Source organism: Gorilla gorilla, chromosome 19, assembly GCF_029281585.2.
Source record: "Gorilla gorilla gorilla isolate KB3781 chromosome 19, NHGRI_mGorGor1-v2.1_pri, whole genome shotgun sequence".
NCBI classification, from domain to species: domain Eukaryota; kingdom Metazoa; phylum Chordata; class Mammalia; order Primates; family Hominidae; genus Gorilla; species Gorilla gorilla.
Genome location: NC_073243.2, coordinates 16,054,564 through 16,080,773, shown reverse-complemented (window position 1 = coordinate 16,080,773; position 26,210 = coordinate 16,054,564). Strand labels below are relative to the sequence as shown.

General features: G+C 50.1%; 2 protein-coding genes across 4 annotated transcripts in view; both read left to right on the top strand.

The window, feature by feature from the left end:
* Positions 1-26,210, top strand: part of NXN (nucleoredoxin) — a 179,623-nt gene that overhangs the window by 34,301 nt on the left and 119,112 nt on the right. Inside the window, exon 1 of one of the 3 annotated variants that reach the window (XM_063700897.1) lies at positions 15,514-15,645. The exons of the other annotated variants lie outside the window; for them this stretch is intronic. The gene's annotated coding sequence lies outside the window, so the exon portion shown is untranslated. Of the gene's footprint in view, positions 1-15,513; positions 15,646-26,210 lie in introns of those variants that run through there. 3 annotated transcript variants of the gene reach the window in all.
* On the top strand, positions 1,964-11,443 carry LOC134757585 (uncharacterized). The gene is made up of 3 exons (XM_063700621.1): positions 1,964-6,515; positions 11,080-11,223; positions 11,348-11,443. The coding sequence occupies exons 1-3, from the start codon at positions 4,017-4,019 to the stop codon at positions 11,441-11,443; spliced, it is 2,739 nt and encodes a 912-aa protein (XP_063556691.1). The 5' UTR covers positions 1,964-4,016.

The following is a 26,210-nucleotide window of genomic DNA, read 5'->3' as shown; positions in this document are numbered from 1 at the left end:
ATGGGGTTCGTAACCGAGGGGGACGCTGCTGGTGCATGATCATGACAAGCCTAAGAGTGAGAGGGTGCTTTTCACTGAGTGGGGGGCCCGTGCTGGGCCCTGAGTGCTGGCGTGTATCGTCTCTCCTCATGCTGCCCCTGGAGGACGCACTGTGGGGCCGACTGGCTTTCCCGGTTGTGCTGCTGATACGTGGCTGAACCAGGATCTGCGCTCTGGCCCTGAAGCTGTGAACTGCGTGATAACCAGCCAAGGCTGCCACAGAAGGCTGCAACCTCCCCGTGCCAGGGACTGCAGTGGAGACACCTTCTAGGCATTGCCTCATTTCATTCTCCCAAGGACTCTATGACGTTGGCGTGATCACCCCCATTTTCCAGGTGAGGACACTGAGGCCCAGCGATGCGGAGATGTGCTGGCCGAGCCTGTCAGCGGTACAGTCGCCCGCTGCGGGGGATTGTCCCTCCAGAGCCGATTCTTTTTCCCTGTGAAGCGCCGAGGCTAACGGGGAGCGTGGTTTTGGGACGTTTGGGAAGCAAATGTCACCGCTGTCTTTTGGTGGGAACTTCTCAGCCAGGGTGTTAGTGGACATGATAACTCGAGCTCAGGTCTAGAGCACACCCACTACGGACTCTTGCAAGAGGGAGAGTTTAGGAAAATGGTTCTAAAACCTCAGTAATTAGAAGAGACAGCCTTTGGCCGGGTGTGGTGGCTCACGCCTGTTATCCCCAGCACTTTGGGAGGCCTAGGCGGGCGGATCACGAGGTCAAGAGATCAAGACCATCCTGGCCAACATGGTGAAACCCCATCTCTACTAAAAATGCAAAAATTAGCTGGGTGCGATAGCAGATGCCTGTAATCCCAGCTACTCAGGAGGCTGAGGCAGGAGAATCGCTTGAACCCGGGAGGCGGAGCTTGCAGTGAGTGGGGATCGTGCCACTGCACTCCAGCCTGGGCGACAGAGCGAGACTCCATCTCAAAAAAAAAAAAGAGATAGTCTTCTGAACTTTCAGGCGCCTAGAATACATCAACTCCTTGTCTTTTAGTTACCCAGCTCCCCCAACTCTCTCTCTCTCCCTTTCCCTCTCCTTCTCCCTCTGCTTCTCCCTCTCTACCCCAGAGAGGGTCTCTGGCAGCCAAGAAAGAGCCTTTTTGTGGCCAAAAGGGTGAGAACAGCCAAGGCCCCAGGACCCCAAGGACATTCCCAGTTTCCAGCCTGTGGCTTGCTGGCAGCCTGTGGTTTGCTGGCCTAACCTAAAGGCACACCGGATTGGTGGGTTATCTCTGAACGATCAGCACTTCTGTGAAGGGCAGAATACTCTGGATTCAGGAGAGAGATAAGCAGTGGAAGCTCCCCAGGCATTGGGCCTGGCTTTGGACATCTCCACTGAACATTTATTATTTTGGGGCTAAAGATATGAAAACAGTCATACATTTAATATCCACCGACTTTGTGATGTTTAACATCTAACTCTGTCATCTGGGAAACACTTTTTTTTTTTTTTTTTTTTGAGATGGAGTCACTCTCTCGCCCAGGCTGGAGTGCAGTGGCGCGATCTCGGCTCACTGCAAGCTCCGCGTCCCAGGTTCACGCCATTCTCCTGCTTCAGCCTCCCAAGTAGGTGGGACTACAGGCGCCCGCCACCACGCCCGGCTAATTTTTTTCGTATTTTTAGTAGAGACAGGGTTTCACCGTGTTAGCCAGGATGGGGGAAACTCTTATCTATTTCCCAGGGTTGTTTTTAAGATCCACTTGGGGGCAGGGCACAGTGGCTCACACTTGGAATCCCACTGCTTTAGGAGGCTGAGGCAAGTGGATCACCTGAGGTCAGGAGTTGGAGACCAGCCTGGCCAACATGGTGAAACCTCATCTCTACCAAAAAATACAAAAATTAGCCGGGCATGGTGGCGGGCGCCTGTAGTCCCAGCTACTCGGGAGGCTGAGGCAGGAGAATTGCTTGAACCCGGGAGGCGGAGGTTACAGTGAGCCGAGACTGTGCCGCTGCACTCCCTCCTGGGCGACAGAGCGAGACTCTGTCTCAAAAATAAAAAGTAAAGAGAAATTCTTGCTGCCCACCATCCTCCATGCACTTGCCTGGCATGTTGATGACGGAGGCAACCCTTGTGAGAATTCTCCTCTGCGGAGCCCTTTTTAGAAAATCTGACCCCATTTTAGAAAAATCCATCACGTACCCAATTTTCTCCTCTCAGTGTGTTCCACGGTTGGTAGGTGTTCCACGGTTTGTTATTGTTGGTTTTTAAGTCTTCCCCCAGTGCGGCCCTTGCTTGAAAGAAAACACTGACCCCATTGGCCACGATTTAACAATTTTTGACCTCTGCCCAAGTTTTTCTGGATTTTTCTACCAGTTTAATTTCCAAGAGTGAGGGATACAAACTCACTGGAATCCCAAAACAAAGCTTGGTGTTTTTGAGGTGGAGATGAGGAAGGAGTTTCTTCCCCTTTCCGGTTTTCTCCACCCTCCTCCTACCGGCTGGCTTGCTGGCCGAGAACTTTTTCAGAACTGAATGATTTGCCAGAGATGAGAGGAAAAAAGGGCTGGTCCTTCAGAGCTATTTGCCACAAATAAACAAACAGAATCTACCATACATTTGCCCCTTTGCCATCTGCTCAGCTGGGAGGGAGCCCCACGCTTGGTGAACACAGCGCAGGGCCTTTGCAGCCGACTGGGAAAACAGCTCCAGTTGGAGGCAGTCCTCAGACAGGGGTACAGACCTGCAGAAACCTTCAGCTTTGAAGTCAGAGAAGCGTATTTGATCTTGGAGTTTGGGGCCAATATGGACGAGACAGGAACACAAATCGCCTGGATTGGAAGCTCTCATTATGGAAGCTTAATAAACAGGCTACGTAGCTGGTATTTTTTATTTTTTTATTTTTTTCTGAGACGGAGTTTCTCTCTTCTTTTCCAGGCTGGAGTGCAGTGGCGCCATCTCGGCTCACTGCAACCTCTGCCTCCTGGGTTCAAGCGATTCTCCTGTCTCAGCCTCCCGAGTAGCTGGGATTACAGGCATCCGTCACCACACCCAGCTAATATTTTGTATTTTTAGTAGAGACGGGGTTTCGTCATGTTGGCCAGGCTGGTCTCAAACTCCTGACCTCAGGTGATCCACCCACCTTGGCCTCCCAAAGTGCTGGGATTACAGGCGTGAGCCACCATGCCTAGCCAAATATTGTTATTTTTTTTTAGGAGAAGGATTGTCGAGTTAAACAACTTTTAAAAAACATTATTTTAAGAATTGTGGTAGAATATACATAACATAATTTACTGTCTTCACCATTTTTTTTTCCTTTTTTAGAGACGGAGTCATACTCTGTCACTCAGGCTGGAGTGCAGCGGCGTGATCTCGGCTCCCTGCAACCTCCGCCTCCTGGGTTCAAGCAGTTCTCCTGTCTCAGCCCCCCGAGTCGTAGCTGGCATTACAGGCGTGCATCACCATGCCCGGTTAATTTTTATATTTTTAGTACAGACGGGGTTTCACCATGTTGGCCAGGCTGGTTTTGAACTCCTGGCCTCAAGTGATCTGCCTGCCTCAGCCTCCCAAACTGCTGGGATTACAGGCGTGAGCCACTGTGCCCGGCCCGGTAATAGTCTTTTGAAGAAAGATATGATTTAATGACCAGGTGTTACTTATTTTCGGGATCTCAAGGCTGGGCAGAGTAACTTAGAAAGTTACGGCCCGTGGGGAACAGACGTGCTTGAGGTCATCACTCGGGGCCTCTCTGGGCCTTCCCTCTGTGGCCTTAGAACCCTCTGGCCAGTCGACCTCCGTGGAGCCTCCTTTCCCTGTTGGTGACCTTTCTCTGGAGGTCCTCGAACCTGGGTAGTTCATACAGAGCTGGGAGTCGGTTGTTCGCTGGGTAACTTCATGCAGGACAAGCACCTCAGTTGACAGATTTAAAGTTCACAAACATTTTAGTCGAGAGAGAGAATGATGATGCCTGCGCAGGGGCTAACCTTAATATTTACCTTAAGAAACCGACGGTTATTTTAAAAGGATGAAGTATGTTGGTGCAGGGAAGGGAAGAGGGTCTAATGCCGGGCCACCCCACTGGAAATCCAGGGAGGTGTGCGGTGAGTTCATGGCTGCACCCTGGAATCTTGTTTGCTGTAAATCCAGGGAGATGTGCTGTGAGTTCATGGCTGCACCCTGGAATCTTGTTCACTGTAAATCCAGGGAGGTGTGCTGTGAATTCATGGCTGCACCCTGGAATCTTGTTCACTGTAAATCCAGGGAGGTGTGCGGTGAGTTCATGGCTGCACCCTGGAATCTTGTTCACTGTAAATCCAGGGAGGTGTGCTGTGAGTTCATGGCTGCACCCTGGAATCTTGTTTGCTGTAAATCCAGGGAGGTGTGATGTCAGTTCATGGCTGCGCCCTGGAATCTTGTTTGCTATAAATCCAGGGAGGTGTGCTGTGAATTCATGGCTGCACCCTGGAATCTTGTTCACTGTAAATCCAGGGAGGTGTGCGGTGAGTTCATGGCTGCACCCTGGAATCTTGTTCACTGTAAATCCAGGGAGGTGTGCGGTGAGTTCATGGCTGCACCCTGGAATCTTGTTCACTGTAAATCCAGGGAGGTGTGCGGTGAATTCATGGCTGCACCCTGGAATCTTGTTCACTGTAAATCCAGGGAGATGTGCTGTGAGTTCATGGCTGCACCCTGGAATCTTGTTCACTGTAAATCCAGGGAGGTGTGATGTGAATTCATGGCTGCACCCTGGAATCTTGTTCACTGTAAATCCAGGGAGGTGTGTGGTGAGTTCATGGCTGCACCCTGGAATCTTGTTCACTGTAAATCCAGGGAGGTGTGCTGTGAGTTCATGGCTGCACCCTGGAATCTTGTTCACTGTAAATCCAGGGAGGTGTGCGGTGAGTTCATGGCTGCACCCTGGAATCTTGTTCACTGTAAATCCAGGGAGGTGTGCGGTGAGTTCATGGCTGCACCCTGGAATCTTGTTCACTGTAAATCCAGGGAGGTGTGCTGTGAATTCATGGCTGCACCCTGGAATCTTGTTCACTGTAAATCCAGGGAGGTGTGATGTCAGTTCATGGCTGCGCCCTGGAATCTTGTTCACTGTAAATCCAGGGAGGTGTGCTGTGAATTCATGGCTGCGCCCTGGAATCTTGTTCACTGTAAATCCAGGGAGGTGTGCTGTGAGTTCATGGCTGCACCCTGGAATGTTGTTCACTGTAAATCCAGGGAGGTGTGATGTGAGTTCATGGCTGCACCCTGGAATCTTGTTCACTGTAAATCCAGGGAGGTGTGCTGTGAGTTCATGGCTGCACCCTGGAATCTTGTTTGCTGTAAATCCAGGGAGGTGTGCTGTGAGTTCATGGCTGCACCCTGGAATCTTGTTCGCTGGAAATCCAGGGAGGTGTGCGGTGAGTTCATGGCTGCACCCTGGAATCTTGTTCACTGTAAATCCAGGGAGGTGTGCGGTGAGTTCATGGCTGCACCCTGGAATCTTGTTCACTGTAAATCCAGGGAGGTGTGCGGTGAGTTCATGGCTGCACCCTGGAATCTTGTTCACTGTAAATCCAGGGAGGTGTGCGGTGAATTCATGGCTGCACCCTGGAATCTTGTTCACTGTAAATCCAGGGAGATGTGCTGTGAGTTCATGGCTGCACCCTGGAATCTTGTTCACTGTAAATCCAGGGAGGTGTGATGTGAATTCATGGCTGCACCCTGGAATCTTGTTCACTGTAAATCCAGGGAGGTGTGCGGTGAGTTCATGGCTGCACCCTGGAATCTTGTTCACTGTAAATCCAGGGAGGTGTGCTGTGAATTCATGGCTGCACCCTGGAATCTTGTTCACTGTAAATCCAGGGAGGTGTGATGTCAGTTCATGGCTGCGCCCTGGAATCTTGTTTGCTATAAATCCAGGGAGGTGTGCTGTGAATTCATGGCTGCACCCTGGAATCTTGTTCACTGTAAATCCAGGGAGGTGTGCTGTGAGTTCATGGCTGCACCCTGGAATCTTGTTTACTGTAAATCCAGGGAGGTGTGATGTGAATTCATGGCTGCACCCTGGAATCTTGTTCACTGTAAATCCAGGGAGGTGTGCGGTGAGTTCATGGCTGCACCCTGGAATCTTGTTCACTGTAAATCCAGGGAGGTGTGCTGTGAATTCATGGCTGCACCCTGGAATCTTGTTCACTGTAAATCCAGGGAGGTGTGATGTCAGTTCATGGCTGCGCCCTGGAATCTTGTTCACTGTAAATCCAGGGAGGTGTGATGTCAGTTCATGGCTGCGCCCTGGAATCTTGTTCACTGTAAATCCAGGGAGGTGTGCTGTGAATTCATGGCTGCACCCTGGAATCTTGTTCACTGTAAATCCAGGGAGGTGTGCTGTGAGTTCATGGCTGCACCCTGGAATCTTGTTCACTGTAAATCCAGGGAGGTGTGATGTGAGTTCATGGCTGCACCCTGGAATCTTGTTCACTGTAAATCCAGGGAGGTGTGCTGTGAATTCATGGCTGCACCCTGGAATCTTGTTTGCTGTAAATCCAGGGAGGTGTGATCTCAGTTCATGGCTGCACCCTGGAATCTTGTTTGCTGTAAATCCAGGGAGGTGTGATGTGAGTTCATGGCTGCACCCTGGAATCTTGTTCGCTATAAATCCAGGGAGATGTGCTGTGAATTCATGGCTGCACCCTGGAATCTTGTTCACTGTAAATCCAGGGAGGTGTGCAGTGAATTCATGGCTGCACCCTGGAATCTTGTTCACTGTAAATCCAGGGAGGTGTGCTGTGAATTCATGGCTGCACCCTGGAATCTTGTTCACTGTAAATCCAGGGAGGTGTGCGGTGAATTCATGGCTGCACCCTGGAATCTTGTTCACTGTAAATCCAGGGAGGTGTGCGGTGAATTCATGGCTGCACCCTGGAATCTTGTTCACTGTAAATCCAGGGAGATGTGCTGTGAGTTCATGGCTGCACCCTGGAATCTTGTTCACTGTAAATCCAGGGAGGTGTGATGTGAATTCATGGCTGCACCCTGGAATCTTGTTCACTGTAAATCCAGGGAGGTGTGCGGTGAGTTCATGGCTGCACCCTGGAATCTTGTTCACTGTAAATCCAGGGAGGTGTGCTGTGAATTCATGGCTGCACCCTGGAATCTTGTTCACTGTAAATCCAGGGAGGTGTGATGTCAGTTCATGGCTGCGCCCTGGAATCTTGTTTGCTATAAATCCAGGGAGGTGTGCTGTGAATTCATGGCTGCACCCTGGAATCTTGTTCACTGTAAATCCAGGGAGGTGTGCTGTGAGTTCATGGCTGCACCCTGGAATCTTGTTTACTGTAAATCCAGGGAGGTGTGATGTGAATTCATGGCTGCACCCTGGAATCTTGTTCACTGTAAATCCAGGGAGGTGTGCGGTGAGTTCATGGCTGCACCCTGGAATCTTGTTCACTGTAAATCCAGGGAGGTGTGCTGTGAATTCATGGCTGCACCCTGGAATCTTGTTCACTGTAAATCCAGGGAGGTGTGATGTCAGTTCATGGCTGCGCCCTGGAATCTTGTTCACTGTAAATCCAGGGAGGTGTGATGTCAGTTCATGGCTGCGCCCTGGAATCTTGTTCACTGTAAATCCAGGGAGGTGTGCTGTGAATTCATGGCTGCACCCTGGAATCTTGTTCACTGTAAATCCAGGGAGGTGTGCTGTGAGTTCATGGCTGCACCCTGGAATCTTGTTCACTGTAAATCCAGGGAGGTGTGATGTGAGTTCATGGCTGCACCCTGGAATCTTGTTCACTGTAAATCCAGGGAGGTGTGCTGTGAATTCATGGCTGCACCCTGGAATCTTGTTTGCTGTAAATCCAGGGAGGTGTGATCTCAGTTCATGGCTGCACCCTGGAATCTTGTTTGCTGTAAATCCAGGGAGGTGTGATGTGAGTTCATGGCTGCACCCTGGAATCTTGTTCGCTATAAATCCAGGGAGATGTGCTGTGAATTCATGGCTGCACCCTGGAATCTTGTTCACTGTAAATCCAGGGAGGTGTGCAGTGAATTCATGGCTGCACCCTGGAATCTTGTTCACTGTAAATCCAGGGAGGTGTGCTGTGAATTCATGGCTGCACCCTGGAATCTTGTTCACTGTAAATCCAGGGAGGTGTGCGGTGAATTCATGGCTGCACCCTGGAATCTTGTTCACTGTAAATCCAGGGAGGTGTGATGTGAATTCATGGCTGCACCCTGGAATCTTGTTCACTGTAAATCCAGGGAGGTGTGATGTGAGTTCATGGCTGCACCCTGGAATCTTGTTCACTGTAAATCCAGGGAGGTGTGCTGTGAATTCATGGGTGCACCCTGGAATCTTGTTCACTGGAAATCCAGGGAGATGTGATGTGAATTCATGGCTGCGCCCTGGAATCTATTTCACTGGAAATCCAGGGAGGTGTGCTGTGACTTCATGGCTGCACCCTGGAATCTTGTTTTTAAGGGTCCTGCAAAGCCCGCTGGGCTGTTGTGAGATGAGGCATGCCGTTGATACCTGGTCCTGAGTGGTGAAAGGGTCTGGGTGATGTCTTCGTTAGGGGCTTTTGACCTCAGTGGAATTGATTTTTAACAGAGACGTTGCGTTTGGAAGTTGCCCACGGCCCTTTTTCCTTCTTTTTACCAAAACATCTATTGGGATAGTTTCCTCTTTTAAAAGTAATACTGAGGCCAGGTGCAATGGCTCACGCCTATAATCCCAGCGCTTAAGGAGACAGAGATGGAAAGATAGCTTGAGCCCAGGAGTTTGAGACCTGCCTAGGCAGCATAGCGAAACCCTATAATCCACAAAAAGGGGGAGAAAGAGACCAAAAAAAAAAAAAATATATTGAGGCCAGGCACAGTGGCTCATGCCTGTAATTCCAGCACTTTGGGAGGCAGAAGTGGGAGGATCACTTGAGGCCGGGAGTTTGAGACCAGCCTGGGGAACATACTGAGACCCCTCCTACCCCGATCTCTACCAAAAAAAATAGAAAAATTAGCTGGGCGTGGTGGCCTGTGCCTGTGGTCCCGGCTGCTCAGGAGGCTGAGGTGGGAGGATCACTGGATCCCAGCAGTTTGAGGCTACAGTGAGCCATGATCACACCACTGCACTCCAGCCTGGATGACAGCAAAAAAAAGTAAGAAAAAAAAGGTAATACTGGAAGCGGGAGTTGACTGCACTCTCCCTCCTCCACTGCAGGGTCCGCCACAGTGTTGCTCATGCCTGCAAATTATATTTTTTAAAAAGTAATATTGGATCGTCGAATACAAAAAAAGCATGTGGGGGATCAGTCTCCTGCAGACCCCCTAGCTAGAAGCGTGGATGTTCCGACATCACAAGGCAGCCTTATCTTTTCCTGTGTAGGCACGTACATGTGTGTCTTACACAATTAGGATGTATTTTGAGTGTATTTTCATGTAAGAACATATTCTTTAAAAAGATGATCTCTGGCCAGGCGTGGTGGCTCACACCTGTAATCCCAGCACTTTGGGAGGCCAAGGTGGGAGGATCACCTGAGGTCAGGAATTTGAGACCAGCCTGGCCAACATGGTGAAACCCCATCCCTACTAAAAATATAGAAATTAATTAGGCGTGGTGGCGGGCGCCTGTAATCCCAGCTACTGGGGAGGATAAGGCAGGAGAATCACTTGAACCTGCGAGGCAGAGATTGCAGTGAGCCGAGATGGTGCCACTGCACTCCAGCCTGGGTGACAAGAGTGAAACTCTGTCTCAAAAAAAAAAAAACAAAAAAAAACTGATTTCTAATAGTTAAGTGGTATTTTGCTGTATCTATCTGTCTGTCTATGTGTATATATGTACCATACTTAATAGTTTCCAGTTTCCTATGATAGGAAATGTAGGCCAGTTCCAGATTTTGCTGGAATAACCAGTGCTGTTATGAACTCGTTTTTAGATTCTTCTCTGTGCACATCTTTGGTGGTTCTGTAAGGATAAATTCCTAGAAGAGGAATTGCTAGGTCAAAGATTCTGTTATATTTTTAGCTCTCATTTTCCTTTCATTTGTTCTTTTCTTTCTTTCTTTCTTTTCTGAGACGGAGTCTCGCCCTTGTTGCCCAGGCTGGAGTGCAGTGGTGAGATCTTGGCTTACTGCAATCTCTGCCTCCCAGGCTCAAGCAATTCTCCTGCCTCAGCGTCCCGTGTAGCTGGGATTACAGGCGCCCGCCACCACACCCAGCTAATTTTTAGTAGAGACGGGGTTTTGCCATGTTGGCCAGGCTGGTCTTGAACCCCTGACCTCAAGTGATCCGCCCGCCTCAGCCTGCCAAAGTGCTGGGATTACAGGCATGAGCCACCGCGCCCAGCCTGTTCTGTTCTTAATTTTATCTTCTTTTTCATCATTTTTCTTTTGATTTTGTCTGTTTTCTTTCTGTTTTTGTTTTTTGTTTTGTTTTTTGAGACAGTGTCTCACTCTGTCACCCAGGCTGGAGTGCAGTGGCGCAATCTCGGCTCACTGCAACCTCCGCCTCCCAGGTTCAAGTGATTCTCCTGCCTCCGCCTCCCAAGTAGCTGGGACTACAGGGGCTCACCACTAAGCCCGGCTAATTTTTGTATTTTTTTAGTAGAGACGGGGGTTTCGCCATGTTGGCTGGGCTGGTCTCGAACTCCTGACCTCGTGATCCGCCTGCCTCAGCCTCCCAAAGTGTTGGGATTACAGGCGTGAGCCGCTGCGCCCGGCCAGGCTCGGGACCTTTTCTTTGGCTCGGCTTTCGCACTAGCTGTGAGCTGTGTTTGTGGCCAGCTCACCTGCTCTCATAGGGCAAGCTCTTGCCGCCTGCTCTAGATCTAACAGCCGCCCTGGGCCTTCCCATCATCTCGTGCTTTTCAAAAACTGCTTTCTGGAGCAGTAAAACCGCCCAAGTGGAAAGCTTGTTCCTCTCCGGCCTCTTTTGTCCTCTGACCCTGACCCCTCCAAATAGGCATTCACAGGGTTCTCCTGGGGCCTCTGCCCCTTAACCTCTGTGTATTTGCTGCTATGCAGAAGGCGATTGCAAGGTTGGCCTTGGTGGGTTTTCAAATGTGGTCCCAGCTGCAGCCATTCCTCTTCCTTCCTGTCCTTGTACCAAAAGCAGAAGCCTTCTGGGTTCTTCTTCAGCGATGGCCCCTGTGCCACGTGGCTTCTGTGGCCTTTCCGCTGGGTGCAGCGTTTTTCTTCCCTCATGGCTGCTGAGCGCTGCTCTGGGCTATGTGACTTCAAAGCCATTCCCCCAGAGGTAGCTGTCCTTAAACTAAAACTGAAACGAAAGACATTTCTGAGCTCCTTAAAAAATAGTCATCATCATCGAACGCCCCGTGAATTCTCTGCTTTTCATGTGGTTCCCGGCGTCCCCCTGACAGCGTGACCTGTTGTGGGCTGCCAGCTCGGATGCTTTTGATGTCTGTCTCCAGGATACTTCCCTGGAATCTGTGCAGAAAAGAGTGAAATTGGAGTGAGTGTGTGTGTTGGGGAGGGCGGTGGGGGGACCCCAGGAACTTTGGGGGTGTGTTCTGAAGGAAACGAGCTTGAACCGGCAATAGCCTCGGAGAAGTGTGCGTTCCTCTCGATGACGGAGAGTTTCGGCTTTTCCCTCCTTTTCTCCCTCCCCACCTGTTTTCCCTGAAGCTGCCCCTTTGGTTCTCACTGTGTACGATCACCGCAGAGCCCCCTTCTCCAGGTGTGTTCCTTGTGTCCTGAGTTCTCAAGCAGCCTTGTGGGTCCCTGTTGGAAGCGGATTCCTTCCGTTTCCTCTGGCCACTTCCCTCTTGGACTCCTGGGCTCTCCTTTTTTGCCCTGCACCTTGCCCCCCGCCCTCCTTTTTCTTCCTTAAGAAAAAATGCACCCAGCACTTTGGGAGGCCGAGGCGGGTGGATCACCCGAGCTCAGGAGTTTGAGATCAGCCCGGCCAACATGATGAAACCCCATCTCTACAAAAAATACAAAAAATCAGCCGGGCGTGGTAGTGGGTGCCTGTAATCCCAGCCACTCAGGACACCGAGGTGGGAGGATCACTTGAGCCCAGGAGGCAAAGGCTGCAGTAAAGGCTGCAGAGTCTCACTGTGTCGCCCAGGCTGGAATGCGGTTGTGCGATCTCGGCCCACTGCAACCTCCGCCTCCTGGGGTCAAGCTGATCCTCCCACCTCAGCCTCCCAAAGTGCTGGGATTACGGGCGTGAGCCACTGTACCCGGCCTTTCTGTCTCTTTTCTATCCGTAGGTTTTTGATGGTGAACACAGGCCTGCCTTTTCTGGGACACTCCCAGTTTTATGTCATTTTAACTTTTTCATTAAAGGTGAGCTTATGTGGGGAAGTGTGACTTAACTGTAATGCCTCTGTGAAGTATCTTGTATGCATTTGCAAGTTAGAAAAGAAATCCGTTATAAATCCATGGATTCTGAAAACTGATACTGCCGACAGCTCTGATGCCGCGTTTTAGCCAGACATTGTAGCACCCTTTTTTTCCCTCACTGTTTGCACAGCCAGAATTGGGCACCCCAGACCTGAGGCAGGCCGACACACCTCGCCCTTCTCTCCTGCCCTTCCTCCAAGTCCAGTTTTTACGCAGCAGAATCCTGCTTTCAGGTCACTTTTGGGGACCGGAAGGTGTGGAGGGAGAGAATCATCGAGCTGGGTGGTGGCAGCACGTGGCGTGTGCACTGACAGGACGGGCTTGACCTGGGCAGATGCCGGCCGGGTTGTGTGTGGTGCACACTCACCACCTCACCGTGGACACTCACCAGGGCACCCGTCGCTGCAGTGCCTCAGAGGGAGAGCAGCTCTTCCACCCCACGGGAGAAGAACACAAAGCAAAACCAAAGGCTTTGTCGCAGGGGACGTTTCTGGTCTAACAACAGGAGGTTGCTTCCTCCAGGCCCCACGGCGCTGAGCCCGATGGCGTGTCTTGAGTCCATAGGTTGAATCGAGTGGCGTGCTGGTGAGAGGGACACAGTCCAGCCATCCTTTGGAGGACAATCGATGGAAGCACAAGCAGGAGCTGCGGGTTTTTTTTTTTTTTTTTTTTTTTTGAGATGGAGTCTTGCTCTGTTGCCCAGGCTGGAGTGCAGTGGCACGATCTTGGCTCACCGCAACCTCCACCTCCTGGGTTCAAGCGATTCTCCTGCCTCAGCCTCCTGAGTAGCTGGGATTACAAGCATGCGCCACCACATCCAGCTAATTTTGTATTTTTAGTAGAGACTGGGTTTCACCATGTTGGTCAGGCTGGTCTTAAACTCCCGACCTCAGGTGATCCACCCGCCTCCGCCTCCCAAAGTGCCGGGATTATAGGCGTGAGCCACCGCGCCCGGCCTAGGCTGCAGGTTTTACTCCAGGCAAGGATGTGGCTGGCATGGTATCTAGTGGCATGTTATGAAAGCTGGCTTTGTTCTGCAGGACGGCAACAGTCAATACCCGCATGAATAGCAGGCTCTCCCAGCTCTCAGAGCAAGCTCCTTCTGTGATTCCTGGGCGTGTTCTGCAGAGCTCAGAGTCTTAGACACAGTAGACGCTCAGTAAACACGTGTGGAGTGAATGAGCGCAGAGCTCATTGATCAGAGTGCGTGTTTGTTGCAGCCGCCAGCACATCCTACAGCTGGATCCTGAAGTGTCTTGGTCTTTTCCTACAACCTTGCCAGACCTTTAAGCATCTCCTTGTCCCGCCGGCCGTGACCGAGCGGAAGCCTCCCACTTCTCAGTGTTCTTCAGCTGGGGGGTTTCTGGCCGTCACACAGACCACATGATATAGGAGGTGGGGGTTTTGTGCCAGAGGATTCCCAGATACGAAGGAATTGGAGCAGAGTCCTGCGGCTGTTTAAAGAGCACAGCAAGGCCGGGCGCGGTGGCTCACACCTGTAATTCCAGCACTTTGGGAGGCCAAGGTGGGCAGATCACCTGAGGCCAGGAGTTCGAGACCAGCCTGGCCAACATGGTAAAACCCTGTCTCTAGTAAAAGTACAAAAATTATCTGGGCGTGGTAGTGCATGCACCTGTGATCCCAGCTACTCAGGAGGCTGAGGCAGGAGAATCACTTGAACCTGGGTGGTGGAGGCTGCAGTGAGCCGAGATCACACCACTGCACTCCAGCCTGGGAGACAGGGTGAGAGACCCCATCTCAAAAAACAATAAATAAATAAAAAAAATAAAGAGCACAGCAAAATGATGCAATAATGAGTGGCAGCAAGTGAAGACTGTCCAGATAGTCCGCTTGGGACTGGGCTAAAAGAATGTTCTTTCTTTTCTTTTTTTTGAGATGGCGTCTTCCTGTCACCCAGGCTGTAGTGAAATAGCACGATCTCGGCTCACTGCGACCTCCGCCTCCCGGGTTCAAGCGATTCTCCTGCCTCAGCCTCCCAAGTAGCTGGGATTACAGGTGCATGCCACCATGCCTGGCTAATTTCTGTATTTTTAGTAGAGATGGGGGTTTCACCGTGTTGGCCAGGCTGGTCCCGAACTCCTGACCTCAGGTGATCCACCCACCTTGGCCTCCCAAAGTGCTGGGATTACAGGCATGGGCCACTGTGCCCGGCCGAGAATTTGGGTTGGAATTTGGCCAGACTTGGGATTTTCTTGACTGTAAGTCACCAGTTCAGCGTCTTTTCCAGAAGTGACTTTGTATACTTCTCTTACTTCCAGAAGTAAGTTTTCTTCTTATTGTACTTTTTTTTTTTTTTTTTTTTTTTTTTTGAGACGGAGTCTCGTTGTGTCGCCCAGGCTGGAGTGCAGTGGCGCGATCTCGGCTCACTGCAAGCTCCGCCTCCTGGGTTCACGCCATTCTCCTGCCTCAGCCTCCCCAGTAGCTGGGACTACAGGTGCCCGCCACCACGCCCGGCTAATTTTTTTGTATTTTTAGTAGAGACAGGGTTTCACCGTGTTAGCCAGGATGGTCTCAATCTCCTGACCTCGTGATCCGCCCGCCTCGGCCTCCCAAAGTGCTGGGATTACAGGCGTGAGCCACCGCGCCCGGCCTCCCGAGGTGCTGGGATTACAGACGTGAGCCACGGCGCCTGGCCTTCTTATTGTACTTTCTAAATTTCCCCATAGTCTGCATGTATGACTTTTATAATCATAAAGTGAAAAATAAAATGCCTTTTTAAAAATTAATTGAAGTTCGAGAACATCGTGTCATTTGTTTTAAATCACATAGCGAGGCATGCCACCCGTTTCCCCTCCTGTTTATTTTTCAATTAATAAAAGGCAAGGGATGTTTATGCTTGAGGCTTGAGGACCTTGGCTGCTTGTATTGGAATCTGCGACTTCAGTCCAAATTGATAAGTGTTCTGGTATTTGTGGAGGCTTTTTATTTATTTTATAAAAACCAGCTTACACGAAGGCACATTTCTAAAGTTGACCACGTAGGCTTCAGGATAAACAGCTTTCTAGTTAGTGCTTCGTGACTAATACGGATATGGATTTACTGGAGGTGTCCTGAATGTGTTCTTAATGCATTGTTTTAAGTTAGTGGGAGGCCAAGATGAAAGGGGGACTTTCAAGATAAGCTATGTGAGTCATTTGGTGTTGCGGTGGGGAGTTGAGAGGGATGGGATTTGCCTTGGCATTCACGCAGAGTCCTGGTGCAGAAAGTGTGTATCCAAGCAGAAGGTGGCCTGGGCTTGTCGGAGTCAAGGGGCCCTCGTTTTGGCTGGGATTTGGGAAGTGAGCATGTGGTGAGTCTAATATTAGAAAACCAGTTCTTCCCCTTCCCCCACCCCCATCCTGAAAGCTTTTCTGTCCCTGTCGCGATGTGTGCCCGGAGTCTCTCCCGCTCCTGTCTCGAATGCTTTCTCTGTGAGCATTCATTTAATTTACTTCTTGGCTGCCTATCTTTCTACTAATCAGATTTCCTTCTCTGGCTGAGCTCTTTTCCCAAAGGCCTCAACTTTGTCTTCAGCTGCCTCGCACCAGTTAGGGGGTTCTGTGTTTCAGAGGTGGACGTTGGCTTCTGTAAGTGGTAACTGCAAATCTGGAGTACAGAATCACATCAGATCCACAAGAGTTTTCTATTCTGTGATTGGTTGTGTCGTTTCTCGGTCCTCGTGGCCCCAGAATGATCTTGCCTTCTGGAACCTCTCGGGACTTTTTCGCCCACTTGGGAGCTTCAGGCCACAGCCTTTGATGTTAGTGGGAAGGGACATTACAAGTGGCCATGACGACTGAAACTGAGCAGGTTCAAGAGGACGGGCTGGGCTGGGCTGGGCTGGGCGTGGTGGCTCACGCCTGGAATCCCAGTACTGAGGGAGGCCGAGGCGGGTGGATCACCTGAGGTCAGGAGTTCGAGACCAGCCGGGCCAACATGGAGAAACCTCATCTCTACTAAAAATATAAAAATTAGCCTGGCGCGGTGGCGGGCGCAGATGACTTATGCGAAGCCGGCCACAACAAGGCACTCCCCGCCCACTCAGCTGCTTGTCCGGGGACCGCACAGCCCACTCGCTGCCCACTGATGGCAAAAGTCGGTGCCTCTCAGAAGCCTCTTCCGGTGATGGGTCCTTGCTGCTGACCCCACTAGAGCTCACACAGGGCAGGGGCCTAGAACCTGGGGAAACTAGCCCTGGAGATCCTTTAAAATCCAGCCTTTTTTTTTCTTAGAAGGGGCTCAGGCCTTCCCCTGAAACTGCCTTAATGGATAGGTAACACCTCGCTGAGGAGACAATGACTGGACCCAAAGCCGCCTCAGAGTTTTGTTTTGCTGAAGACCTGCGGTCTCCAAACTGATGAATAACCGGAAGGGCTGGTTAAATGCGGATTCCTGGGCCCCATCCCAGAGTTCTTGACTTGGTAGGTCCAGGCTGGGGCCCAGTAGTTTGCAATTCAAGCAACAGTTCCCAGGCAACCCGGAAGCCGTATGTCCAGGGACCAGAGTTTAAGAACCGCTGCCTAGGACCAAAACAAGGCCGGTTTGGGTTGGTAGCTGGGCAGGTAGACAGACTCTTCAGATCAGCTTTGCCTTAGCTTTTTTTCCAGGATTCCAAATAATTAAACATTTCTAAAATTGTTCATTTTGTTTTATTTTTGAGATAGGGTCTCGCTCATAGCCCAGGCTGGAGTGCAGTGGTGCAATCTCAGCTCACTGCAACCTCCGTCTCCCAGGTTCAAGAGATTCTCCTGCCTCAGCCTCCCCATTAGCTGGGATTATAGGCACCCACCACCACACCTGGCTAATTTTTGTATTCTTAGTAGAGACGGGGTTTCACCGTCTTGGCCAGGCTGGTCTTGATCTACTGGCCTCGAGTGATCCCCCCGCCTCGGCCTCCCAAAGTGCTGGGATTACAGGCGTGAGCCACTGCGCCCGGCCAAAAAAATTTTTTTTTTTTTTTTTTTTTGAGATGGAGTCTCACTCTGTCGCCCAGGCTGGAGTGCAGTGGCGTGATCTCGGCTCACTGCAAGCTCCGCCTCCCGGGTTCATGCTATTCTCCTGCCTCAGCCTCCCGAGTAGCTGGGACTACAAGCGCCTGCCACCACGCCCGGCTAATTTTTGTATTTTTAGCAGAGACGGGGTTTCACTGTGTTAGCCGGGATGGTCTCAATCTCCTGACCTCATGATCCGCCCACGTCGGCCTCCCAAAGTGCTGGGATTACAGGCGTGAGCCACCACGCCCGGCCACTTCCTTCCTATTTTTTGTACCTTTAGCTTTGTCAAGGTTGTTCGTATTTACATTGTGTTGTGTAACCGGGATTCATGCTTTGTGTGTAGTTGAAAATCAGCCAGTCAGTCAATAGGGGCATTGTTGTGTCTGTAAATATTGTTTGCGGCAAGTTCAAGTGGTATTTTTTTTTTTTTTTGAGACGGAATCTCGCTCTGTCGCCCAGGCTGGAGTGCAGTGGCGCGGTCTCGGCTCACTGCAAGCTCTGCCTCCCGGGTTCACGCCATTCTCCTGCCTCAGCCTCCCGAGTAGCTGGGACTACAGGCGCCCACCACCGTGCCTGGCTAATTTTTTGTATTTTTAGTAGAGACGGGGTTTCACCGTGTTAGCCAGGATGGTCTCGATCTCCTGACCTCGTGATCCGCCCGCCTCGGCCTCCCACAGTGCTGGGATTAACCGGCGTGAGCCTCCGCGCCCGGCCTACTCAAGTGGTGTATTATGATTACATTTTTTGTACAGCTTTTCATTTTTTCCTGAAGTTTCTAACTCCCTTTTTCCTCCTTGTGTTATCTCAGTCCCCAGAAGTCTCAATCCAATCAGGTAGTTTATTGAGTACTCCCCCCCCCCCCTTATTTTTTTTGAGGTTGAAAGTTTTTTTTTGCTCTGTCACCCAGGCTGGAATGCAATGGCACGATCTCAACTCACTGGCAACCTCCGCCACCCGGCTTCAAGTGATTCTTCTGCCTCAGTCTGCTGAGTAGCTGAGATGACAGATATCCGCCATCACACTGGCTAATTTTTGTATTTTTAGTGAAGATGGGGTTTCACCATCTTGGCCAGGCTGGTTTTGAACTCTTGACCTCACGGTGATCTGCCTGCCTCAGTCTCCCATAGTACTGGGATTACAGGTGTGAGCCGCTGCACCCAGCCTGAGTCCCCTTTTTAACTTGGAGAGTCCCCTTTCCTGGGATTTACCAGTCATCCTCCATTCCAGACAGGTGGTTCTCTGGGTCGGCCACACAGCTGTCATCCTGGAACTTTCTTCGGTACTTTCCTGAGTTGGATTTTATTCTAACCCCCGTCATTGATTGATTCCAAAGTTTTTTTTTTTTTTTCTGTAGTTCAGATACCAGTTAGATGTGTTACCAAGGAGATCTTAAAGAGCAAACTGCATTTTCGAGAGCAGAGCTTTAAAATTTAGTGTGTGAGTTCAACAGGTTACGTGTAAATGGGAATCAGCTGTCTTTGGATTAAACACTACTACACAGTTTTTTTTAAGAAGATTAAAAGCGGAAGTGAAGCAAGGATTCCAAACGCTCTTTCCAGAGCAGCCCAGCTGCTTTGCAATCTGGACTTGAGCCTCCTCCGGTTGGGTCAGTCTGGAATCAGAGCCGCCTCCAGGAATTGAGGGATGCGTGGTAGGTATGGTGGGAAATGCTAAGCTAAGGTTGAACCGAAGTCCTGAGTTGAAATCCCGGTTTTAGTTCCTGTTAGCTGGTTGATCTCCCTTCTATTTTGGACAATGAGCCCAGCCTTCCTGGAATATTGGGAAGATTGAATAAACCAGAGGGTAGGGGGGCACACTGGAAAACTGGGATGTTCTTCACAGACAGGTTGTCATTGTGAAGCTGTGATCAGATGTTGGATCTTGCTACAGGAGCTAAACTTGCAAAAGCTGTAAGTGAAGACCGAGCTGGAGTTTCGTACACAGTCAAATAAAACGTGTAGCCAATTGGACACATTTAATAACGTGAACCAGTGTTTTCCTGCAGGAGTCACCAACTCAAATGCCAGTAGAGGGCCAGGCAGGTGAAGCGAGTGGCCTGGGCCAGGTGGTGGGGGACAGAGTGGAGGGCCGCAGCCAGCCCTCGGGGAAAGCCGGCACTCACCTCCAGCTGCTTGTTGCCGTAATGAAGGCTGACGTTGCCAGCTCTTCTGATTTTTCAAGCTAACAATCTGGGTTTTTATGTGAAGCTAGTTAAGTTTTACATGCTGTTAGCCAGTTAAAATTTTTCTTAACATTGGGCAAAGCCAGACAAAGCACATATGCCATTCACTAATTTAAGGCCTCGGCTTTACTCTGTGGGAATTAAGTGTGAATTGCAAACAGTTCCTAAAAGTTATGATGAGTATTGCATTTATACAGCTAATTACGCGTTTAGGCCATTTGCTCATCTGCTAGTCTTGATATCTGCACATGTGAGCGATATTCTCCAGTATCTTTTATTTCCTTAATTATTTTTTGAGACAGAGTCTCACTCTGTCACCCAGGCTGGAGCACAGTGGCACGATCTCGGCTCACTGCAAACTCCGCCTCGCGGGTTCAAGCGATTCTCCCTCCTCAGCCTCCCGAGTAGCTGGGATTACAGGTGCCCGCCACCACGCCCGGCTAATTTTTGTATTTTTAGTAGAGATGGGGTTTCACCATGTTGTCTAGGCTGGTCTCGAACTCCCGACCTCAGGTGATCCGCTTGTCTCCGCTTCGCAAAGTATTGGGATTACAGGCGTGAGCCACCGCGCCCAACCTTCCAGTACTTTTTCAAGGGAATTAAGGATAATGTTGAGATGAACACAGCCAGAACGGATCTTTTTAGAACACAGTGAGAAACTTCCCTCTAGGTTAATAGTATTCATCCACTAATCCAAGCTTCAGGGGTGTGGTGGTTGGCCAGTTACCAGTTCACATTACCCAGCCTGTGGATCTGTGTTGTCCACAAGGATTCCATAGGAAATCTCACCGAATGCTTTTCTGATGAAGTCAGATGTGCTCGGCAGAGCGCGTTACCGAAACTGCCACTCTTTGGAATGAGATGTGAAGTTAGCTGGGTGTCGCTTTTTAAAGAGGTGGTGCTGTGGCTGAGACCCCCGCTGCCTGGACTCTGTGCTCTTGAGACCTCCACTTTGCAGACTGCTCATACATCAGCTTTCCTAGTGACGCATGCTTATGGCACTTTCTTTGCAAAACACCTTCGTCTGCATTCTCATTAGTCCCTTACCACAACCCTGTGAATTAAGTAACTCCTCCAGATTCTTGGCCAGAGTCCTCTTCAAGTTTACAATCTGTGGTTTCCCTTTATCTAGGATGTTTATCCTCTCCTCTCTTTGCTAATGACCACCAGCCCAGATTCTCAGAGAGGTTGACTTTGTTAACACAAGCAGCTGGGGTTGGTGAGAGTCCAGGTGGTATAAGGAACATCACGTGCAGACTCGGTAATTAAAGAAAAGTTGGTGAGGGGGCGAGTGGGCACGGCTGTCTCTAGGAGTTCTTTTGAAATGGGCTTCACTTCTCCCTCTAAGCCCATCCCTTTTGTTCTCTGCCTCTGAGAGCCAGTGCTGTCTGGCTGGTTATGCCGTCTCCCACGGAGTGTGCCTCCTTCTGCTCCTCCTGCAAACCATCGCTGTCTGACTGGTTACGTGTGCCGTCTCCCACTGAGCCCGCCTCCTTCTGCTCCTCCTGCAAACCATCCTGACTACTTTTGCTTTTTTTTTTTTTGAGACAAGGTTTTACTTCCGTCACCCAGGCTGGAGTGCAGTGGCGTAATCTTGGCTCACTGCAACCTCCTGCCTCAACCTCCTAAGTAGCTGGGACCACAGGTGTGCACCATCACGCCTGATTATTTTATTTTTTGTGGAGACGGGGTTTCGCCTTGTTGCCCAGGCTGGTCCGGAACTCGTGATCTCAAGCGATCTGCCTGCCCTGGCCTCCCAAAGTGCTGGGATTCCAGGTGTGAGCCACAGCACCCGGTCCTAATTTTGTTTCTTTTACCTCTCTTTTCTTTTCTTTTTTTTTTTTTTTTTTGAGATGGAGTTTCTGTCGCCCAGGCTGGAGTGTAGTGGCACAATCTCGGCTCACTGCAACCTCCGCTTCCCAAGTAGCTGGGTCTACAGGCGCCCGCCACCACGCCTGGCTAATTTTTTGTGTTTTTAGTAGAGACGGGGTTTCACCGTGTTAGCCAGGATGGTCTCGATCTCCTGACCTCGTGATCCACCCGCCTCGGCCTCCCAAAGTGCTGGGATGACAGGCGTGAGCCACCGCACCTGGCCTTACTTTTGCTTCTCTTACCTCGCTTTTCTGTACTCCTTCCAGCCTCCCATTGGATCACTGACTCACCTCCCAGGGTTGTTATGAACAGTTTTCTTGGCCGCATTGGATGGGAGATGGGCAAAAGTGTTTATCCCCAGACTCTTTCATAACCCAGAGCCTTGTTCTACAAATCCCAGGGATGTGTGGGATGGCCAGACACGTTGGCTCACGCCTGGAATCCCAGCTCTTTGGGAGGCCAAGGTGGGCAGATCGCTTGAGCTCAGGAGTTTGAGCAGCCTGGGCAACATGATGAAACCCCATCTCTACAAAAAATACAAAAATGATCCGACGTGGTGGTGCACGCCTGTGGTCTGAGCTACTCGGAACGCTGAAGTGGGAGGATGGTTTTAGCCCGGGAAGCAGAGGCTGTGGTGAGCCGAGATTGCACCACTGCACTCCAGCCTGGGCGACAGAGCCAGACCTTGTCTCAAAAAAAAAAAAAAAAAAAAAAAACACGTGGGATACTCCTGTTAATAAAGAGAAAAGAGAGGGAAGGAGAGCCGGGCACAGTGGCTCACGCCTGTAATCCTAGCATTGGGAGGCTGAGGCGGGAGGATCGCTTGAGCCCAGGAGTTCGAGACCAGCCTGGGCAACATGACAAGACCCTGTCTTTATAAAAAATAAAAAAATTAGCCGGGTGTAGTGGTGCATGCCTGTAGTCCTAGCTACTTGGAGGGCTGGAGTGGGAGGATTGCTTGAGCCCGGGAGGTTGAGGCTGCAGTGAGCCGTTGACGGTGCCACTGCACTACAGCCTGGGTGACAGAGTGAGATCCGTCTCTTGAAAGAGGGAAGGAGGAGAAAAATAGAGACAGAGACGGCAGATACTGAGAATGTGCGGATCTAACATTGTCTTGAATCTTGAGAGCTTTCATCCATCCCAAAGATTCCTGACAGGTCATAATTCTGCTAAGACATAGATTTGCATTGCAGCCCAGTTGCTAACTCTTAAGTCATTAAAACTTTCTTTGTGAAAAATGGCTCTTTTGCAAAGAGAATCAGCTGCTACTATTTGTGATATCAGGGAAGAAAAAGCAAAGATTATCTAAAGAAGTGATAGCTCTTAGCCAGAGAAAGGGAGTTTTGGATAAACTAAAGACTGGAATGATGACTTTTTGCTGTGCTGGGAGTAAGCCCACCATGTGCTTCTTGGGGAACAGGGACGTTCGTGAGCATTTTAGCAGTTGCTTGAGCCAGGGCAACGTTTGTATGAGTGAGGTGGGTTTAGAGAAAGTTGAATGGGGGTTGTAGTGGGAGGTGAGACATTAACAGCAGCAACAACCACCACAGATCAGGAGCAGGGCACAGTGGCGCACGCCTGTCATCCCAGCACTTTGGGAGACTGAGGCGGGTGGATCACCTGAGGTTAGGAGTTCAAGACCAGCCTGGCCAACATGGTGAAATCCCGTCTCTACTAAAACTACAAAAATTAGCCAGACATGGTGGCGGGCGCCTGTAATCCCAGCTACTCGGGAGGCTGAGGCAGGAGAATCGCTTGAACCCGGGAGGCGGAGGTTGCAGTGAGCTGAGATCGCGCCATTGCACTCCAGCCTGGGTGATAAGAGCAAAACCCTGTCTCAGTCAGTCAATCAGGAAAAAGCCAGAAGCCTCTCCAGCCTCCTCTGTGTTCCTGGGTTTGGGGTTTCTGAAGTTGCCTGGATGTGCTTCTCTGGAATGTTGGGGCCTCCTCGTACCTGTCACTGGACTTGTTCAGGCAGGTGCAGTGTGACCAGCTGTCAAGACTATTCCTAGGTTTGCTTTCCGGGAGGCGGGAGGCCTCATTCTTGACTTAAGTCTCTGTATCTCTTTCTTACCACCCTTCCTTCTTCCTCCCTCCCTCCCACTTCATGTTTAGGTCTCTGTATCTCCTTTCCACCCTTCTTTCTTCCTCCCTGTCCTCTCCTTTGGTGCTTCTGTGAGACACCAAAGCCTGAGACAGTCAAACCTGAGACAATCAGCTTTGAACAAGAGACGCAGAGGCTTTTGGTGGCTAGTTCTTACACCTGAATCTGCTGGCTGCTCCCAAGGCCCTGGGCCAAACCTCAAAGCAAATAGTTACTTTTCCTTCCCATCTGACTTGTAAAATCTCTTCTCCCAACCCCCATCCCAAATTGCCACCCAGGCCTGTCTCCAGCTCTGTGTACCTGTACTTCCTGCCTTTACCTGGGCATTCCTTTCTGAGTGATGGGAGTTTCGCAGATGAAAGTAATTTACACCGAAGGTGTGAATGAGGCTTGGTCTTTGAATGTTTGCATTTTAAAATCGAATGAGGCTTGGTGCTGCCAAGGGCTGGGGGTGGGGAGCAGGGGAGCAGGGGAGCAGGGGAACGGAACGGAACGGAGTTAGTCTTTACTGAGGACGGAATTTCAGTTTGGGAAGATGAAAAGTTCTGGAGACAGATGGTGGCGATGGTAGCAGAACAGGGGATGCACCTAATGCTGCAGGACGGTCCACCGGAACACACTTGAAATAGGACATTTTCTGTTATGTATATTCTATCACAATAACAAATTAAAAATCGTCCGGGCGCAGTGGCTCATCCCTGTAATCCTAGCACTTCGGGAGGCCGAGGTGGGCGGATCACCTGAGGTTAGGAGTTCAAGAGCAGCCTGGCCAACATGGTGAAACCCCATCTCTACTAAAAATACAAAATTAGCCGGACGTAGTGGCTCACGCCTTGTAATCCCAGCTACGCGGGAGGCTGAGGCAGGAGAATCGCTTGAACCCAGGAGGCGGAGGTTGCAGTGAGCCGAGATCGCGCCACTGCACTCCAGCCTGGGTAATAAGAGTGAAACTCCATCTCAAAAAATAAATAAAAATAAATAAATAAATAAGCTGTCCCAAATAAATAAAATAAAAAATTAGTCGGGTTTGGTGATACACACCTGTGGTCCCAGATACGCAGGATGCAGAGGTGGGAAGACTCTTGAGCCCAGAATCGTGCCACTGCACGGCAGCCTGGGCAACAGAGTGAGACCCTGTCTCAAAAAAAAAAAAAAAAAACTTTTTGAGAATTTGAAAAATGTAGAAAAGCACTAGAATATAGGAATCATAAACCTCCCCAGTGCTAACATTTTGCACTTTATTTGTATATCTTTCCTTTTTTTCTGTAAAATATACTTAAAAAATACAAAAGTGGGGTTTAACTATATACCTATCGTTTTGTCGTTTCCACTTAACTATCTCACAAATATTCTCCTTGCTCATCAAATATTACCAAGTGTTTCATCTTCACTCTTGCTTGATGTTTCATCGTTCCTGACCCCCAATGAGGTTGTCCTTCTGGTATCAAATGCACTCTCCTTGTGTCCTATCTGTTTCTTTTATGCTGCTTATCAAAGTTTCTAGTTATATATGTTTTGGGAATATTTGATGTCTGTTTTCTTACAAGAGCGTAAACTCTGTGAGGACCTGTCCCCAATGCTGGAAGCAGTGTCCTGCACGTTGCAGGTCTGCAAATAGTGACTATATGGATACGTTGTTGAACATTACATTTTCCAGTTTTTGCTTGGATGGGATGGCCTTTATTTTAAAATTAATTAAACATTTTTGTTTGTTTTTGAGACACGGTCTCGCTGTGTTGCCCAGGCTGGAGTGCAGTGGTGTGATCACGGCTCACTGCAGCCTAGACTTGCTCAAGCAATCCTCCCGTCTCAGCCTCTGGGGTAGCTAGGACTACAGGTATGTGCCAACACACCTGACTAATATAAAATTTTTTTTGTGTAAAGCGGGGTCTTTCTTTAAGTTGGTGCACAAGTGATTGCAGTTTTTGCCATTTTTTTTTCTTTTTTTTCTTGAGACAGAGTCTCACTCTGTCACCCAGACTGGAGTGCAGTGGTGCAATCTCAGCCTCCTGGGTTCAAGCGATTCCCCTGCCTCACCCTCCCGAGTTGCTGGGACTACAGGTGTGCGCCACCACGCCCAGTTAATTTTTGTATTTTTAGCAGAGACGGGGTTTCACCATGTTAGCCAGGCTGGACTCAAACTCCTGACCTCAAGTGATCCACCCACGTCGGCCTCCCAAAGTGCTGAGATTACAGGCGTGAGCCTCCGTGCCCGGCCCCAAATGAGCTTTTAATTGGTGGAATTCTGAGAGATTCTGTGAGCAGAATTCTCTGCCTTAACCAGACTGTGAAGGATTCATTAGCATTGTAGGCACCCGGCCAACAGGCCTCCGGTGATGAAGAAACCTGCCTTCTGGGTGGCGGCAGCAGAGGCTTGGGAAGTGTTAAGCTTCTCCATACAGAGACCCGAGAATCTCTTGTGAGGAGTTTCCGAGGTATTTCAAGGGTTTATGTTTGTGAATGACCAGGCTGTCTTGTCTCTTTAACAGCCCTGGCTGTTTTGAGGGTCTCCTGAAAGGCTGAAGAGCTACAACCATTCACGAAGGAAAGCCAGTGTATTCAGAAATATATATTGAGGCCAGTGCGGTGGCTCACGCCTGTCATCCCAACACTTTGGGAGGCCGAGGCGGGTGGATCACCTAAGGTTGGGAGTTCGAGACCAGCCTAGCCAACATGGTGAAACCCCGTCTCTACTAAAAATATAAAAATCAGCTGGGCGTGAT